The sequence below is a fragment of the Kwoniella dejecticola genome, chromosome 4 (genome assembly GCF_000512565.2).
Source record: "Kwoniella dejecticola CBS 10117 chromosome 4, complete sequence".
In the NCBI taxonomy this organism is placed as follows: domain Eukaryota; kingdom Fungi; phylum Basidiomycota; class Tremellomycetes; order Tremellales; family Cryptococcaceae; genus Kwoniella; species Kwoniella dejecticola.
This window is the reverse complement of record NC_089304.1, coordinates 1215911-1234583: the sequence shown is the minus strand read 5'-3', so window position 1 is coordinate 1234583 and position 18673 is coordinate 1215911. Positions and strand designations below refer to the sequence as shown.

Here is an 18673-nt window from a genome sequence, read left to right as displayed (position 1 = left end):
TGAATGACAAAGTAGAGTAAGGCCCATCTGTCAACGAAATCGAGCTGCTGTCAGAGATGCATCAAAGGTGTGTACAATCACTACATCTTAGGTGATCATGGATAGCATTTGTCTTAACGCTCTATCACGCTGATACAGAGCATATTTATACAACAGGTAACATACCTTGACTTCCATTTCGACATCTCCTAGCCTCTCCCAAAATCTTTGAAGCCTTCCAAATCAGCTTGAAACGATGTGTCGATTTGTAAGTGCCTCTCACATGCGTGTTGATAATCTATTCGATCGTCTGCTAATACTTTATTCCGTCCACGCAGCTCGTATACAAAGGCACCGAGCCTATACAGCTCTCCCACCTCGTCACTCGTCCGAAGCACAGCATTATCAACCAGGCTTTCGAGAGTAAACTCCGAATGCCCAGTAGTCGGCCTATGAATGTGAGTCACCGCTCCTTCTCCCTTTTCCCAGACTATGTCTACGGTACAGTGATAGTACTGAACTCGTGCATCCTGTGCAATCAAAAAGAGCTGTTGGCTGACTTGTCTTCTACGGGCCACAGGCAGACGGATTCGGTATAGGATGGTACGACCCCCTCCCCGCGCCTGCTTCTTTGACCGTTCCTCGCGCGACCAACATCCCAGCTCCTCCCGAACCGACCGAACCATTACAAGGAGCATGTTCACATTCCCATTCCCGAGAATATATCCCGACGCCGCCAAATGACCCGAGTCGAGACGTAGATATAGATCCCAAAGCTGGATTAGACGATAAATCGAAAGAGATTCTAGAAGCTAGAGAACGAGAGAGAGAATTGGAGAACGAACGACCATGTCTATTCAAGTCAATACATCCCGTAAGTCACCTTGTTATCGGCCCCAGTTATGGAGGATACTGATAATAGAGATAGGCGTGGAGTAATGCGAACTTAACGAGGTTGGCAGAGAAAATAAGGAGTGCGCTTGTGTTGTAAGTCAAACTTCGACAAATGCAGGGAAGTTATATTGACGCACATTGTGACTTAAGCGCCCATGTACGAGCGTCGACGATGGCGGGAGCTCGTAAGTGACACATCACATCTGGAGAATCTTGTATGATGTGACTAACGTTCAACGATGTAGCATCCGAGGACAACTGTCATCCGTGGATGTTCGACAAGTTGATGTGGATGCATAATGGAGAAATCAACGAATTCAAGAAGATTAAAAGGGCAGTTCAACAATCATTACCTGAAGAATTGTTTTTGTACCCATCAGGATATACCGGTAGGTCGAGTCTCAAACCCATAATCTACTTTCCCTAGCATCTTCATAGAACCGTGGAAACAGACCGCTTACATGATATAATGTCTTGCGACGTCAGACTCGGAATGGGCATTCATGATATTCTTATCGAAAGTGAGTATCAATGACCATCGGCGATACATGTGACAGATACAGCTGAGCTCACAAAAGCAACCTTTGTCAGCTGAAAGATCCCCATGCTCGATCGTTTAGCCATGTCGAGCTTCGAGACGCTATGATGGAAACTATACGGTTCATAAACAAGCTATCCAAGGAAGCTGGCATAGTGAGCCGGTCATTTGCTTCTCATAGTTCATCGTGTTGACGGACCAGCTTATCCATATTCTATTTCGTTCCACTTAGACCGGACCCAGTCTATTGAATTTCGTCGTGACGGACGGTCTGACAGTAGTCGCTACTAGGTCAGTCAATCCGATCCACATGCCATCTTCAAGAATCCTCGATTGGCTGAGCTGATATGTTTCGATTTCGATATATCGTTTCAATCAATTCTCAACACAGGTATATCTCCTCGAAAACTTCCGAAGCTTCCTCATTATTCTTCTCTTCCGGAACATCGTTCGACGAATACCAAGAAGGCGGCTTATACAGGATGACCAAAGCGGATAAAAGGGAGAATATAATCATGATTGCTTCTGAACCTCTTACGTTCGAACGAAGCGATTGGATGGAAGTTAAGACGAATACTATGATAGTCATCACCCCCAAGGTGAGTCTCTCTCCGCACAGATCCTAGCACAGTCATGTCGTTATGTGGAACAGAAAGGGTGAATGTAACTACGAGGTGAAAGACGAAAAGCTGATCACGATTTTGATGGCCCAATTACAGATGAACCTCCTCCAAATCCCCATCATCGACGAATATTGGGTCACCCCGCAAGATCCAGCTGCGTTGACCCGATCAAGGGATTTCGCAATCAAGATGGGATTCGGTCTGGGGTTCGCCTCTGAACAAGCAAGGAAGGAAGAATAATCGTCCAGATCCGATCCCTGTGCCCCTTTCTCCCTCTCTACCTCCACCTTCACCCCTCGATCCCTCTATTTCTCTTCTCGTTTCGACTCTCGTCGATTTTCTTTTTCTTCTTCTGCTTCAAAATGATCCTTCTTTCAATTCACGAAGACGCTCGCTCGCCTTCAATTCACTGTATCATATTGCATATTGCATATTGCGTTCTAGAATCAAGGAAAGATGATCTCATGGGGGAAGCGGTTACATCAAGTTGTGTATATAAGATGTATAGTAAAAATCAAGTGGTAGCGTCTCATGCACATATGCATATCGCATCAAGGAAAGCCCGATAACACTGACACTCATCGGCCCATCTTCTACCAACTGTCAAAAGCAAAAAAAAATAAAAAAAAGTATGATAGCTTATAACCTGCATTCGAGTTCCAATTTCAATTCCAGTTCAAATTCAGTATGAATACTGATGATTTTATCTTACTCGTCCACTCGCTCGAAAAATCTCTGCCCAGATGGCGCCCACGCAAAACATATATTCAGATTCGAGTTGATTCAGCGCAGTCCAGCCCATTGATCCAGTCGAGCCCAAAGTCAGAGTCAAAGGCAAGAAGGAGACAACTCGGAAGCAGCTCGGCCGAATCAAATCTTTGCATGTGCCTCGTTACGAAAGACCTCCGGGATCCCAAATAATGTATACGTATACTAGAGTAAATAGGCTGAAAGCTTCCTGATATCCGATGTTGATGAGACAATCCGTTCCGCCCCGTGCCCGCACAAAATGACTTGTCAATCTTTCCAGCTCCACCATTACTCTAAGTCACCTTGTCAGCTTTACTGGACTCCGCCTCTCAATCTCCACATTCCTGAAACTATCGATAATCACCCCCGTCTCAATGTCCGTCTCCGTTCCAACCTCCGTTTCAATACCATCGTCCCCTTCCAAGTCTGGCTCCGTTGCCGTTGCCGTTGCCGTTTCCGTTTCCGTCACTGCATTTTCGCCCTCACCCATGTTATCTCGGTCGTCAGACGGTCTTGAAACACCGTTCGTCATGCTCTCTTTAGTCCTACTCAGGTCGTTTTCACTGTCTGCTCCTTCTGGTACTCTCCCTTGCGGATGCCCATGAGAACGAGCGCCGATACCCACATCCCCAACAGGCCCATCACGTCCAGCTAATAACCACGCCGTAACTCTATCTTCCGGTCCGACGTTCACTTGGGTTTGACCCTCACTCTGCGAATTTAGATGTGGGATGTGCGGAAGAGATCGGGGTACACCATATTGACTCAATATAGCATCCAACAACAATTTGCATTCCATCACCGTCGTAGCGTGTTCCAATAACCTTCTGAGCGGGACAAGGTCTGTTAACTTTATCGAGGGCACAGGTGATGGAGGTGTAGTAGGAGTAGGAGTGGGCATAGGGGGTGTTTGAGTTCCACTGTCCACCAAAGGTTTACGAGGGATGATTATATCTCCCGTTGAAGTCGATTTCGATACTGATACGCTGCCAACTGATTTCGTCGGGCTCGGGATCGGTACTGGTACCGGTATATGTGTCTGAGAGCGATCGATCGCTGAGGGCGGTGACAAGATCGAATGAGCGGTTTTGAACGATGTTGCACTTCCCGGCATTTTCAGTCCTTCTAAGCCTGATTCTGGTCTTCTAGTGTGGGGCGACGAAGAGGTGATTATATCTTCTAGAACCGGAGGACTACCTTTCTCTATCGTACCATTATTCGATTCTGCACCGGAGGGAGCACTACCGATACCTAGCCCAATCATCCTCTTACTCTCGCCGTCGACGGCAGGTCGACCATTGACCGTAGTTTGAGTCGGAGAATGCAAGGGCTGACTTCCTCTTCGTTCTTGAGATATCGGTGGTGGTCCAGTAGCACTCGCACTTCCCCTTCTATCGCCTACTCCGATCGTACTTTCGCTTCCTCGTCTCTCACCCGTGCCGAGGGCTGAAGGACCCAATCCAGCACTTCCCCGTCGATCAGCTAACGCAGCTGCACTATTCCTTCTTTCCGCATACTTCGCAGCTGCCTCTCTGGCATAGTCTGACGTCCGACTCGCATTGCTTCCTTTCCTAGCTTGATTGTCCCTTGTCAAATCCTCTTCTTTAGCAAACGGTCGGAAAGCTGTAGGTACGTTCGATAGGCTGTGCAGAGATTTCTGTTTCTTTGGCATGGTCATCCCTCCGTTTTTGCCTAGTTGAGGGGGTGAATTCGGATCTTCAAATCCCGCCCATCCAGTTATCTTGGGTCCCTCGGATTTACCTATACTGCCACTATGTTGATGCTTGCTCCCATTTGAGACGTTGAGATTGGAGGTTGAGTTCAATTTGGAATAGCTCGCGGAAGTACCCAATTGTGGTGATTTGTCTTTGTCTTTTTCTTTCTCTTTCTTGGATGACTTCGTGGCTTTCGATAGTAAAGCTCGAAATCCCTTACCGGATTTAGCGGTCTGGGGTGGTTCACTGAATCCTTCACCTTGGCTCAAAGTTGGGGATTGCGGCTGAGATTTGAAAGTAGGCTCGTTCGTTGGTGGAGGGGTATTGTTGAAGAAATCAGCTAATTCCTGAGCTTCAGTCTTCATTCTTGGTCTGCGCTGGCCGGTGAAAGCAAAGTCATCCTCTGCATTGGCATCGCCATTGGGCGGAGTATTTGTCTTCCCATTCGGTCTATTCAGGCTCGATGACGAGTATTGAGACCTCGTCAGGACCGGTTGCGGTGAATATTGTGCTTGACCATTGGGAACTACGGGCGAAGATACTATATCTGGTTGATGGGTCGCAAAGTCTCCCGCTTTAGGCGTATTCAGATCATGTGTTGGTGGTGACGAAAAGGTAGACTGCGGTGGAGGAGGTGGTGGCGTTCCCAGTACAACAGCTGGGACGGTTCTCCTGATCTCCTCCGGACTGGATGAGCGCACTCCATTTTTCTTGATTGGACTTTGGTCTTCGAGTGCGCCCTCAGAAGCTAACAACTCCATCAGACTCTCCTTCTTTGACATGCTAGCGACTTCCTCCTCGTCTACCTTCTCCTCTATCGTGGACGCAGCTCGAGCTTGCAATCTTCTTTGAGCCGAATCTGCGCGAGGTCGATTTGCTGGACTGAGCGCTGAGTACTGGGTAGGCGATGAAAGGGTATAAGAGTTCTGGGAATGTTGCTCTGTGGTACTAGACCTTGGCTGTGTGCTTGGGGGAGTAGGAAACTGAGACGGGGTTATGTTGTCTGATCGTGCGGATCTAGCGGACAGAGATGGATTAGGAGATTCGGCTGCACGACGTCGATTGTTGCCGCCCTATAAGATCGCGCCGTCAGTGCTATATCCTGCTTCCAGAGGGAAGAAGGATGAGGCAGGACATCTTCGCTCACATCAAAGTTCTTCAGTCTACTGGGAGTCAAGCTGACTTTCATAGTCTCTCCACTTCTCACAAGCGCATCAAATTCATCTTGAGCCTCCTGAATAGACTGCTCATCCTCTTCTGTCGCTTCTGACCCGTGTGTGTCATGAAATGCACCCAACATGGATCTAGTGTTCTCACTCAAGACACTCCCCGATCTTTCGTGGCTCTGACCTTGACCTTGACCTCGCAGTAAGTGGTGTTTACTTCCAGGTGAACTCCCAGACTTCTTGCTGAGCTGGGACCCCTTACGTATGACTCCTCCTGATATTCCACCGAATCTGTTGGTTTCCATCGACGAACGATCGTGCTGCGAGGGAGAAGAAGTGATATTTCGCGTAGTGTCCAATGAACCGTCCTTGTGATGGCCAAGTGATACTCTGGACGCGTGAGGTGATCCGGACATAGATGGAGATGCTCGCCCTGCTGCTGATTGACCGGTAGATGGTCGAGAAGGTGTTGAACGTTTATGGCGAGTCCCGGCGCGTATAGCAGCTTCCAGATGAATTTTGACTGCAGAAAATGCTCATGAGTTTTGTGAAGTCACGTCAAGAATGAGAAGAGCGACCTACCCTTCATTTTCTTGAATAAACCCCATACGCTCACATCTTCACACAAAGCAGTATACAGCTCCTGCGGCCCAGCAACTACGATCTCCGAATCCCGCGCTACAACACTAGCAAGTTGAGACAGGACATGCTCGCAAACATGCCTAATCATCTGAAGTCAGCTGTAACTCATACAGGCAATCCAGCTGAACGTGTCCACCCACTCAATGATAGCCGTTATCCACAAAGCAGCCGGCTCCACCGTATCCTCGCCCGCATCTCCTCCTACTTTCTTCCAAGCAGTCAGTATGTCTTCTTCGGACGACTCATTCGTCGGATCCTGAGAGGCCATAGTGGAGTATGAAACGCATTTGAATTGCATGAGCTCTATCGCTTTTTCGGGGTTGAAGATCCTGCCATTGCGCATCCCAGTACCTTGATTATCAGGTGCAAAACCTTTGGTCGGTCCTTTTCCCTCTAGCCAGCTCCTCAATTCCACCTCGGCCTCAGCTACGGCGGATCTTCCTAATGCCCGTAGGTTGCTATTTTCTCCTCCAGTACTCCCGGTTGGCGCTGAGAAGACAGATGGGATACCTTCTTTCCTCAGATCCGAGGGGTTCAGCGACTCGGCAGCTGTGATAAGCGACACAAGGACCTCATCGAGGAAGGCATTGAGGAGTTGCAAAGCTGGTACAGAGAGGGTTGTGGGGCGTAAGTCTGAGATTAGGGCGTTGGCCGAGATTGAGGATAGGTATTCTGCTGATCAAGGCATTCGCTAGTCAGTTCACTGTGTGTTGACATATGAAGCACGGGATCATGAGTAGCTCACGAGTTGACATCTTGACCTAGCAGGTCTCAAGCAGATTCTCGACGTCCCACAAGGTTGAGAGTCGCGATGTTATGCAGATCCAAATTTGATGGTGCTGTTGACGTTGATAGTGAACTCTAAATGGATACAAACGATCAACAGAGGGTTCGCAAGATCATCCCGTCAATAGCAGTTTGCGAAAATTGAGACGGTATCCAAGGACCATCTCATCTGTACGAGTAATCGGAGAAGCGCATTGACCTACTTTTTGATGCTAATCAATCAATAGACCATCCTTTACGGCTTGTTTCGGGTTGACACCAAAATACCAAAATACGTTATCCTCTTTTACCGATTTTCCTGGACCTGATTGACATGAGCAAGCGACCCATAAGATGTTGATATAGATATATGGCGTTTTGTAGGACGTGCCGGACGAAGTGAGACAATCCGTTTGATGGACAATAGATAAAATCGATAATCTGAAACATCCAATGTGGATCACTTGCGCCCTGTCTACCATTGAACCGTCGAGCGCGCTCGGGCCCGGTCATATGCATCTAACCGGGTAAGGTTAAATGCAGAGTGCAGACGAAGCCACGTGCTTCGAAGTGAGTGAGATGATATGATGACAAGAGACTGCAGGTGGCCATGTAAGAATAAGAAGGCATTTATCTCGGACAACTCTGTACATCCTTTCATCAAAGCAGAAGATCAACAACGAACAGAGTCCCCATCCCACGAAGAGGCGCGAATGGGAAGGATGACGACCAGTCCTTCGACGTCGGCGTCGGCGACAATGATTCCGTTACGCGATCACAGCATACTATTAGCTCCTTTCACCCCGGAAATCTTATTGGATCCTTCAGGAGTGGTATCGACACTCTTAGACGTGTTACCCAAATCATCGCTTAAATCATTCACCGTCCTCTTCACCACCCCTGATCCCTCATGCAGCCATACAAGCTCCACCTCCATCCCGCACACCAGCTCGAATACATCCTCGAGTAGTCGGTCTTGTGATCAGCTATATACCTTATTGCAGGAATCACCTACATCGAATTTCGCCGTATTCCAATCGTTTCTGGGAAAGATATATGCCGGCCTAGCTACTGCTCAACTCTCTGCAGGGAGGGTATTGATGGATGTTGAGATTCATTTTGACGGTGAAAGTGAAGGTGAAGGTGCATCATTTAATGAGAAATTATTCAGATATCCAGGGGAGGAATATCAATTGCTTTTGATTGACAAAGGTATTTTTGATCTGTTCAATTGCTCATTGCAAATGACCGACTCACTGATTAACGCGACTGTCTTCCGCTAGTGCCTATACCTACTCACCTACTCGATATACTATCACCTCTCCCTCAAACCGCTTTACCCCCATTACCTCCCCCCAATCCAAGTACAATATCAGGCTCATCCGACCCCCCACCCTCCCCTTCACCCGGCCACAGCGTAGTAGCTCTAGGCGGGACATTCGACCATCTGCATGCCGCACACAAGTTACTCCTCCAATCATCCCACTTCCTCGCCCAAGACAAAATCATCGTAGGGGTGATGTCAGACTCCCTTCTTTCCTCTAAAAAGCATTCTGAATTGGTGGAGCCTTTCTCAAAAAGGCTGTCCGAAGTGAAGGCTTTTCTCCGTCGTTTAGGATCAAGCTCAAGCTCAGCATTAGGGCTAAATTCGAATCCGAGTGGAAAGGTCGAATTGGACATTATCGAAATCACAGACGCCTACGGTCCCACAAAATACGACCCCAACATACAGGCATTAGTGGTTTCCAAAGAGACTTTATCGGGGGGTCAAGCAGTCAACATCGCTCGAAAAGAAGCCAATCTAAATCAGCTGGAGATATATGTGGTGGATGTGATAGCGGATCAGTCCGGGGCGGGCGCCGAGTTGGTCGGTGAGTCAGATGAGGGGAGGCTGAAGGAGTTGAAATTGGGAAGTACGGGGATAAGGAGGTGGATTTCGGAGCATCAATAGTTCATTAGGGGCAAGCGAATCCTCTGAAGCAAATAGTGAAGATAGTGAAAAGCCCAAAGCCAAAGCCCAAAGCCAAAGCCCAAAGCCCAAAGCCCAAAGCCCAAAGCCCAAAGCCCAAGGCGATGCAATGGAATCCGATGGTATGAGTAGGATGAGCTGAGAAGTAGTGAGATTGGAGAGGTTATTGCCATTTCATTTTCATTTTCATTTTCGGTTTTGGACAAACGCTTGATTACGACTGTAATGACTCGAATGATTAGAAAGATCTTTGATTTTATGCTAGATATAGATCTATGTAGAGTGTATGTATGTGTGTATGCAAGGTATAGTTTAGATGCCAAGGTATATAATATAACCGAAATTGGAATGCTGGGTATATCGTCGGAAAAGAACATCAATAAGACCTAGTCTTGGCCAACCTCTCGACTGGTCTCGTCCGGATTTCCAGAATCGAGAATCAGATTCTGCGAGCGGAAAATATTGTCGAGAGTCAGCCATCCAATCACCGAATGCAATTCGCAATTCGTCACTTTCCACAACTTCACTTGAAATTGCGACGCGATTCCGGACCGAACGAACGTTGTGCAGCAAAATAGCAATAGCAGTAATGTGCTGCGAAACCCCACACCCCACTCACATCAGGTTTAAAAGCCCACTTATCAAAGACATCCACTATCCTCAACCATTCCGGGATCGTCAGATCCCTAATCACCCGCTCTCCATTAACCGGTATCCCTCTGAACCCTTCTCCATCCTCACCCGTATTCGTATCCGTATTCGTATTCGTATTACTCTTCTCTATATTGGTGATGAGTGTCTCCGCACCAAAATTCAAATTCGGTAAAGCAGCTCTAACCGTCAAAGTATCTCTGACGAACATCCGGCGCATCACGTAGTCCCACGTATCTTTCTGGCTGGCCAATATCGGTGATTGTAATTTCGGGATGAGCATCAGACCCAGTAAATCAGGTCGGTCAAGTGGTTTACCGATCAATCTTTGAGAAGTCGTTTGAGGAGGAAAGAAATCAAGGGGGAAAGTTTGCGTCCGATTTTGGTTTTTAGGTATTCCTGCCTCGAATTGTGTGATCAGCCCATTCGAAGAAGACGAGGATTCGGAGGGAATGCCGAGTGGAGTCTCGGCGGAGATGGGAACGGAGGATAAAGGTTTAGAAGGTCGGTCTTCGGTGAATCTCGATTGTTTGTCGACGTTGACGACGTGGTGGAAGGGCGGTAAAGGGACAATGTCGAATAGCGCTTGAGTCAGGATTGAGAGTTTACAATTCACAATTGATGCAGGAGGAGCCATTATACGCTATCCAGTCCCTCATCAGCATTTCATCGGATCAACCATACCTGACTGATACACTCAAACGTATCTCACTGACATCGTAGAGACTCTTCCCGCAGAGGAGGGCCAGCCGTATTCTACCCCATTCCCAGATCCACGTCCGTTTCTGACCCGGGTCACCGACGGCCGACCCGATCCACTGCGCCGCCAGCTGTTCACCTATACTCGAGTCTGGCATCTGACATACTAAGGTAATAGGCGGTTCCGGATCTTCCCAACTCCTCTTCGTCGCTTCTGCTCCTATCAACGTTGGATCGTGAACGGGTAATTGTTCTACTACAAGAGGGTTTGCCAGTATTTTCGGTAGAGTAGGCCAGACGTATGCGGTGGAATGCGAAAGGAGTAAATTCGGATGAAGGGGGGTCTGAAGGACAGGTATTTCTCTGGTATAGGGATCAGAGGCAGCTGGTTTCCCGCTTGCTGAGAGGGTATCTGCTTTGGGTGGATAGTTGAAGGATCGAACCAATAATTCGATAGATCCTTCGGAAGCCACTACTAATTTCGGTTTTGTCGAAGTCGAGCTATCTCCTTGTGCTTCTGCCTCTGTTTCTGCTTTTGGGTTCGTAGAGCTTGATGCCATAGATGAGGAAGCGGGAAGATCGTCAAGCCATGAAGGATATTTACCTTTCTTACTCCTACTCTTGCTCGCGACTTGCGTTTGACTCTCGAGGGATATTTCTTCTAATAAGGTAGATGACCATCCCGAAGCGTCTTTAGAGGATTCACCACCACTTAACAAGCTTCTAGTCAATGCTCCCACACCTGCATATCCCTCTATTATCACTTCGTCAGGCCGGATCTTGAGCGATCGCACAAACCGGTCGCATAGTTCCTGGTTGGCCAGTAATTTCCGCCCGACGGATTTCCGGATCATATTTCGGTCAGGGGAAGCAGGGAGTAATTTGGCTGGAAAGTGTTTTTGCCATCTTGCAGCTAGAGGCAGGGGCGGTATACGATTGATTATCGACATGTCGAAGATTACCAAGTGGTTCTTCCTTGTTGGAAGTTGCAGGACGGTATAGGTATATTGGATCTGACTATGGCTGCATGTCTAGTATAGGTCGGCGTGGTACAATCGACGATGAATGATGCGACTGTTTTGACTTTTATCCGGAGGATAACGAAAGAGATCCCGGAAGGCGGTTAACGCCGCTGATCACTGGTCAAGCTGATGAGGTCACCACGTGTTGCAGAATTAACAAAACAATTTAACAGATTAATGAAAGCCACACAGACGTTGAAGAAAACTCCGACAAACTCCGTCTTCTCCACTTTTCATTATTCAGCATACAACTTACCACCTTTCAGCATAGCGAATTATCGCACCGTAATACTGTAGCGTGGTCTGTTGGGATTACCAATCCATCATCCACTGGATCATCAAGCATCTTTATAAGTCTTTTGTTGTCTGCTCCTTCCTTCTTCCTATCCATCAACACATAGAGAAAGTGAGTATACGTCCAGCTTGCCGACATAATAAGAGGAGGCATGACTATGGAGAGCAGTATAGACGGGATGGATCGGAATATGGGGATGGGCATAGAGATGGAATCGGAGGATAAGGTGGAATTAGTGGATGGACGGCAAATCATGATGAATAATCAAGAAGTCTGAATGGACAAAGAAAGTAGGATGCGATGGGAATAGACGTCGGATCAGGAAACGTCAGGTTGTGTGAGAGACGAGACGGAGCTGACTCGTCGTGTTGAACTACTAGTCAGTCAAAATGGGTAGACGACCAGCTAGATGTTACAGATACTGTAAAAACAAGCCGTGAGTAGGCGATTAGAATCCCAATTACATATTGAGGAGGAGGATCGTTCTGATTTGATTTTTACTATGTGGATAGCTTCCCTAAATCTCGATACAACCGAGGTGTCCCCGACCCCAAGATCAGAATCTTCGATTTGGGTAGAAAGAAGGCCTCCGTCGACGACTTCCCATTCTGTTGCCATTTAGTCTCTGACGAGTATGAGCAACTTTCATCGGAAGCCCTCGAAGCCGCGCGAATCTGTGCCAACAAGTACATCGTCAAGACCGCCGGTAAAGAAGCTTTCCACATGAGAGTCAGAGTCCACCCCTTCCACGTTATCCGAATCAACAAGATGTTGTCATGTGCCGGTGCGGATAGGTGAGTCCGGTTGCCTATTTTTCGCTTAACAACTCACACCAAGTCTCACCGAATCTACTTCAAGAGTATCACAAGTTACATCGCACTGACTTGGTCTTCTTTACTCACTCCAGATTGCAACAAGGTATGAGAGGTGCTTGGGGTAAACCTTACGGTTCCGTCGCTCGAGTCAACATGTAAGTACAATCTCGAATACTACGCGTATCTCCGTCTCCACCTCTTGCCAAAATGCTGATATCAACGTATCATCGCAGCGGTCAAGTCATCATGTCCATCCGATGCAGAGACTCCAACAAGGCCGTCATCATCGAAGCCCTCCGAAGAGCCCGATACAAGTTCCCCGGAAGACAAAAGATCATCGTCTCCAAGAAGTGGGGTTTCACTCCTCTCGACCGAGCCGACTACGAGGCCATCAAGGCCCAAAAGCAAGTCGTCAACGATGGTGCCTACGTCCAATTCCTCAAGCCCAAGGGTAACCTCCTCCAAAACCTCCGAACTGCTCAACGAGCTTAAGCGAATCTTTACACTTAGACTTAGTTAAGCAGTAAGGAAGTTTAGGGAGATGTTGTACCATTGAGACAGGTTTTTGTCATGTCATCATGCATCAACTTGGGATCTATCTCGCAGCTGCGCAAAAGACGAACTTTTCATGTCGTGGAGCGGATCATGAGCGACAATTAGACATTGAAAGCGAAAACTGACTGTGCCTACAATCTATCATTCATAATTGAAATGAAATAACTTCGAGTCGGTTTGCAGACAACCCTAAATTTCTCCGAAAACAAAGCTCAACCAGCAGTCTTAGCCACGGGTGTACCATGGTTCAAGTATCCTCCTTTGATCCGCTCGAAGGCGAATGAGACCCATTCCATCCCTTCTTCAGCCCTTGCAGCGTAGGAACAGAAGCAGTGATCAACGCAATTCAAGACGTGCTGACTACTGACTCTTGCTACGAGCGCGCTCTAAATCTGACGACTGCTGTCTTACGTCTTTAGCTCGTTATTCCTCTACAATAGACTTGGCGGTAAACGACAAAAATGGCGAGAAGCATCAGTCTCAGCTCAACTTCGTCCGATGCAGAATCCGTACCGGGTCTGACCCCTTTCCGGACCGCCCCCGCCCCTAAATCACAATCAAAACCAAAATCAAACTCAATTCCAGAATCAATAGCAAAATCGCATTCAAGAAGACCTTCAGTGTCCGAGGGAGAAGGCGAAAGAGGATCTGGCCTCGGCATCATCGATAGGGCACTATCGATTCTCTACCTCAACGTCCACGTATCTTCCGACGGTACCGTCCTAGCGAATCGAGGACGGGTCAAGTCTACTCGGTTATATGGATCTACTTGTCGTCAATCTTCTCACGCATTCAGCGTTTCTGCAGACGTACACTGTAATGACAATGATCATCCGCCTTCACCCTCACCGCCACCGTCCTCAAATCCATGCGACCCCGGGCACGGATATGGATATGGAAATGGATTTCAATTCCGATTCTCGCAGGATCTAATGGATGAGATGCAGAGATATACCAATTCGATCTCGAAGTACCAGTCCAACCCCGAATCAAAGTCGAAGTCGGAGTCAACGCTGGGGTCTAGTAGGGATCAACCTTTTTCACCCAATTTACCATTCGAGGACTTCGCATATCTCTTCCAGAGGTTATCGAATGCCACAATAGCAAGTCTACGTAATATGCATCCCCCAGGAGAGAGCCAGTATTGCCCTTACGATGCCACTAAAGGATCTCAAGACAGTCATGGTGAAGGCCAAGGCCAAGGCCAACGGCACGGGCACGGCCACGTCGTCAGTGTGAACAGTGAACAAGATTCCGAACTTATCAACGACGCCTTGAAAACCCGACCCCAATGGCGAGGAAAGAGGGATAGAGAAGTCATAGAGAGATTGAAGCGATTTGCGGAAATGCCGTTGAGGTATCGTTTTCTCAACGTTAGGGTGTATACCCCCGAGCCTGAGCCTAACCCTAGGTCTCAATCTGCAACGGTGTCAGATACCGATCTTGAGCTTGACTCTGGAGGAGAAGACGAAAACGCAGGGGGTCACCGAAATGGTGGCGCTAGGCAAGAAGACACAGACGAAGAATTCCAACCTTCATCCATCAACGGTATTCCCGTAGCATACACACTCTCAACAGAATGGGCATCCCTTTCCGAGTCCGCTTATGACCATTACGTGAAAGACAGAGAGAGCGGTATAGACGTATCGGATCACCCAGGTTCATATACCCCTATATGTCTAGATGACCTCAGCTCATTAGGATCTAGTATGTATTCCTCCGCGGGACTGAGGACTCCGCCGACACAGTTCTGCTGTGAGTTGGGGGACGTATCTGGGATCAGTATTGCTGATAGTAGTGGTTCTGCATCATTGATGCTGGAGGAAGAGCCGCCTGATTTGGTGTGAGCTGTTAGGTGAATATCTGTAAATCGCCTAGTCACCAAAAACATATGCATTTGCGTAACTTATATGGGGCTTCTTCCAGCATAGAGCAGGTTCTCCTACTGAGGACTCGGCTCGAAAAACGGTCAAATCCGCTGTTTGAGTGGGGTAATGACGTTTTCGCGAGCGGGGAAAGAAAGACAATATCTTCGTCGCACCTCTCATGGTGTTACAGCAATCACTACGCTGCTTCGTTGTACGACAAAAGTTTTCACGCTGTTCCAGTATTTCAAACTAATAACAAGCGAAAAGCATCCAAGACTCGAAACACGACACAGCTAACATACCAATCACCCGAACTTGCGCTTTAGTCCATTGGATAATCTTACTTCACCTGATTCCGCCATTTCGCCTTTCATACCTTTCAGGAGGTTATCCGGTATGGCGTGGATGTCAAGCGGGAAGAGCAATGGGGATGTAAGTATCTTTAATCACACTTTGGCAATTTCGCTCTCGGCTTCCACTTCATCTGCACTTTCGATGCCAAATCCAGCTCCAATCATGTATTGGGCCATTGTATATTTCGCTGACAGCACAAATTATGGGTCATATAGCTTATCGATAAGATGGTAAAGAACGGCTTGATAACGTCCCCTCAAATAGCAGAGGTGGGCTTTGGGCTTGATTACATTCCACCTCTCCAATCTTCAGCCAAAACCCTCTTTTCATTCGTACTGATGTCTCGAGGTGTGATTTAGGCTATGCGTAAAGTGGATAGGAAGAACTATGTTCCTGATCAATCGTACGCCTATGAAGATTCACCTCAGTGAGTCAAGTCAAGTCAATTCATGCTTTGTGAAATCTTCCTCCATGGATCTGTAGTATATGCCATCTGACAGACATCTTACCTATGCTGATAATCTGATAATTTCTCGCCAATCGCTCGTAGACGGATCGGATTCGGCGCTACAATTTCAGCTCCGCATATGCACGCGCACGCATGCGAGAACCTCTTATCGTTCTTACCTCTCGCCAACTCACCTCATACCGGAGCGATCTTGGATGTAGGTAGTGGATCAGGATACCGTAAGTCTCATCTCTCCCGTGCTTCTTTGGATACATTGAGCTTCAACATCAACATCACGTCAACGCTGAAAAGTCAGTGGATCATTTGTTTAGTGACTGCCGTTCTGCACCATCTCGCCCCTCAAGCTAAGGTAGTAGGTATAGACCATATTCAAGGACTCGTTGACCTCTCGATCAGCAATCTCCGAAAAGACGGTGTGCCCCTCGCCTCTGGGGACGACGAGAGCGGTGTGATAATGATTTGTGGAGATGGTAGGAAAGGGTCTCCTAGACATGCTCCATTTAGTATAATTCACGTAGGAGCCGCTGCTCCGGAAATACCTCAACCTCTAGTGGATCAGGTGAACAGAAACCCTGCACATCATGTTAGCCGAATGTATTCCTGCTTGAGCTGATAAGAGAGATGTCTGCTTCTTAGCTGGCTCAACCAGGAAGGATGTTTATACCAGTTGGCGAAGGATCGCAAGGTATGTATCTTCGGTCGAATCTCCTCAGGGAGTCCCGATTATCTGACTCGCAAGGGTTCGCTATGTAGATATCTGGCAAATTGATAAGTCGCGATCAGGCGAAGTGAGCAAGAAGAAGTTATTTGGAGTAATGGTCAGTTCTGCTTGCTCTGAGTCATCACTCCGGCCCCCTCCTTTGAGAACGAAGCTGATCAAGAGAATGGGTGCATAGTATGTTCCCTTGACTGATGCGGATAAGCAATGGAGAAGCGACTCATCGTAAGCTCGCACCCTTGGGAGAAGAATGTTTTGAATGCGAGATTGTGTAGCTTGTAGTCCATCTGTATCTTGTTCATCGTAATCATCTCGTGTTGTATGTATTTGCGACTAACCAAGAATGTATCCCATGACTGCATTTAAACCTGTATACAACAAATGTTCCCCTTCTCCTCCGGGGCAGTATGATGGTATAATAGATCTTCAATCCTCCGCTTCAAGTATAGCTCTCTCAGCGTAATGTCGACCCAACACTCTTTTCGTGAATTGGCCGAAAGTCTCTCCGTCAGGACCAATAATATCGTCAACATCCGGCCTGGTGTGGGTAACAACGTCCAAGAATCAGCTCAGTCAGATAGTATAATGATCCAAGCCGCAATAAGGCATAATGAGAAGCGATGAGGCAGCATTTTAGGCTAGCTACACGTACTGCAGGAAGAAAGCAAAGGTCTCCCTCGATATCGGTTCCTTACTCTGCGTTGAACCACTGACGAAATGAGGAGTCGCGGCCAGCTTGTTGGAGGTTAACAGCGATAACGCCTCCCCAGTTTGGAATGCTAAATTCGTCACAAGCAGGGTCAGTAAGCAGTTGGTGTCTAGTATGTGGGAGATGCGCGTACCTAGGCAATTTTCAGGTATCGATACTTTGACGGGATCTTTGCTGTTTCTAGGATATATCCAAAGGCCCGTTGAATCGCTCGGACTGCTTACTATCTGAGGTTGAGATTCAGGTGAGGGTTGCGAGAGATACATTGCGGAACCTATGGCAGACCAAGAAAGTAGAGCGAGAAGCATGAAATTAGCGGATGACGCATCAATGCGTTCATGTTTTGACCGTCATAGCAGCTCACATAGACCCGTCAGCAGCGAGTGGTCCAGATGCGTACCGCACAAAGCGTCGTTTCGTACGGTCTCGACAAATGTTTTCGATTGATTCGGATTGGAGGCGGGTTCTGGATAATAATGCAGTAATCTGGCTTTGTTGCACTTGGATCGCGATATCAGCGATGCGATACTTCCGGAACGACTCGACAGTGCTGGTGAGACTGATCACAATTGTCGTCCAAATCAGCTGAGAGCGATCAAAGCGAGATAGAGGTACAGCTGCGGAGCACGTACCGAATGTCTCGCAAGCCGTTGCTAAAGCTATTCCAACTTCGAAGATAATCTTGCCCAATCTGATGAAACACCCCTTTGTCAGCTTACTTTCTGCATGTGTGCGAGGCTTTGCGACATCGAGCGCAATCGGACGGCGCGGCACATACGCTTTGAATGTCTCCTCGAATTCCTCCAAACCCTCAATGCCTTTAGGCCATACATTCCCAGCATAGTATTCGGGGTGATCCCGCCGCAGGTCGTCCGATAGGTCGGGATGGTCGATCAAAGGATTGGCATAGTATGATCCCTTTTGAGTATCAGGTCTCTACGAATCGTTTGTCACAATAACAATATAAGCTAATGTACCTAGCTTTTGACGAAATGTCATATCGGTGGACTCACGCCGTTCATGATCTCCTTGCCATGGGACCAGCCAAAGCAATACGAAGTCTCAGGTCTGGCCAGGTCCTCTTTGACAGTGTCGGGCAAGTTTGCGAAGCGATGAGATAGTCTGAAGAGCTTTTCTCTGAGTTGAGTGAATTCAGTTGGCAGATCTACATCCAGCATCATATCGTCAGCTCAGCCGCGTCCAGGCATCACATTAGATCGCGTATATCAGATGGAATTTGTGTAGGCAGGGAGATGCGGGCTTGCCTTTGACTACTATGATGCCTAGACATCCAGAATCCGATCCCAGTGCAGCAACTATATCATCATGCAAGGACTTCGGGCTGGATTTTAGAGCGTTGAGTGAAACGCTTATCGGACCGTTTAGGTGAGCGGTCATGCTTTCTTGTAGCTACCCGTCTTGTACTGTCCGGTACCGGACTTTTTGGGGCAATACGATGCAGATGAGATTGGCCGTT

The 18673-nt window shown here is 47.8% G+C and overlaps 8 protein-coding genes across 8 annotated transcripts; 5 read left to right on the top strand and 3 right to left on the bottom strand.

The window, feature by feature from the left end:
• Positions 1 to 235: 235 nt before the first annotated feature.
• On the top strand, positions 236 to 2274 carry I303_103728 (uncharacterized protein; the record flags this gene model as incomplete). Its single annotated transcript, XM_065968833.1, has 11 exons — positions 236 to 247; positions 318 to 437; positions 560 to 853; positions 908 to 966; positions 1024 to 1058; positions 1119 to 1262; positions 1360 to 1394; positions 1465 to 1566; positions 1644 to 1702; positions 1803 to 2010; positions 2131 to 2274. 11 exons carry the CDS (start codon positions 236 to 238, stop codon positions 2272 to 2274), a joined length of 1212 nt encoding a protein of 403 aa, XP_065824905.1.
• Positions 2275 to 3082: 808 nt separating this feature from the next.
• Positions 3083 to 7062, bottom strand: I303_103727 (uncharacterized protein; the record flags this gene model as incomplete). The annotated part of the gene is made up of 5 exons (XM_065968832.1): positions 3083 to 5572; positions 5647 to 6188; positions 6248 to 6387; positions 6448 to 6979; positions 7053 to 7062. 5 exons carry the CDS (start codon positions 7060 to 7062, stop codon positions 3083 to 3085), a joined length of 3714 nt encoding a protein of 1237 aa, XP_065824904.1.
• A 768-nt stretch (positions 7063 to 7830) lies between these two features.
• On the top strand, positions 7831 to 9023 carry I303_103726 (uncharacterized protein; the record flags this gene model as incomplete). Its single annotated transcript, XM_018407060.1, has 2 exons — positions 7831 to 8284; positions 8356 to 9023. The coding sequence occupies 2 exons, from the start codon at positions 7831 to 7833 to the stop codon at positions 9021 to 9023; spliced, it is 1122 nt and encodes a 373-aa protein (XP_018263868.1).
• Positions 9024 to 9427: 404 nt separating this feature from the next.
• Positions 9428 to 11341, bottom strand: I303_103725 (uncharacterized protein; the record flags this gene model as incomplete). Its single annotated transcript, XM_018407059.1, has 3 exons — positions 9428 to 9487; positions 9661 to 10335; positions 10409 to 11341. 3 exons carry the CDS (start codon positions 11339 to 11341, stop codon positions 9428 to 9430), a joined length of 1668 nt encoding a protein of 555 aa, XP_018263867.1.
• A 756-nt stretch (positions 11342 to 12097) lies between these two features.
• On the top strand, positions 12098 to 13015 carry I303_103724 (60S ribosomal protein uL16; the record flags this gene model as incomplete). The annotated part of the gene is made up of 4 exons (XM_018407058.1): positions 12098 to 12144; positions 12221 to 12502; positions 12616 to 12678; positions 12757 to 13015. 4 exons carry the CDS (start codon positions 12098 to 12100, stop codon positions 13013 to 13015), a joined length of 651 nt encoding a protein of 216 aa, XP_018263866.1.
• A 524-nt stretch (positions 13016 to 13539) lies between these two features.
• Positions 13540 to 14925, top strand: I303_103723 (uncharacterized protein; the record flags this gene model as incomplete). The annotated part of the gene is made up of 1 exon (XM_018407057.1): positions 13540 to 14925. The coding sequence occupies one exon, from the start codon at positions 13540 to 13542 to the stop codon at positions 14923 to 14925; it is 1386 nt and encodes a 461-aa protein (XP_018263865.1).
• A 417-nt stretch (positions 14926 to 15342) lies between these two features.
• On the top strand, positions 15343 to 16716 carry I303_103722 (protein-L-isoaspartate O-methyltransferase; the record flags this gene model as incomplete). Its single annotated transcript, XM_018407056.2, has 8 exons — positions 15343 to 15378; positions 15516 to 15569; positions 15660 to 15727; positions 15851 to 15987; positions 16081 to 16328; positions 16406 to 16454; positions 16523 to 16587; positions 16666 to 16716. 8 exons carry the CDS (start codon positions 15343 to 15345, stop codon positions 16714 to 16716), a joined length of 708 nt encoding a protein of 235 aa, XP_018263864.2.
• Positions 16717 to 16913: 197 nt separating this feature from the next.
• I303_103721 (uncharacterized protein) lies at positions 16914 to 18594 on the bottom strand (the record flags this gene model as incomplete). The annotated part of the gene is made up of 8 exons (XM_018407055.2): positions 16914 to 17025; positions 17140 to 17266; positions 17330 to 17470; positions 17561 to 17755; positions 17829 to 17887; positions 17975 to 18132; positions 18210 to 18361; positions 18462 to 18594. The coding sequence occupies 8 exons, from the start codon at positions 18592 to 18594 to the stop codon at positions 16914 to 16916; spliced, it is 1077 nt and encodes a 358-aa protein (XP_018263863.2).
• Between the last annotated feature and the right edge of the window lie 79 nt (positions 18595 to 18673).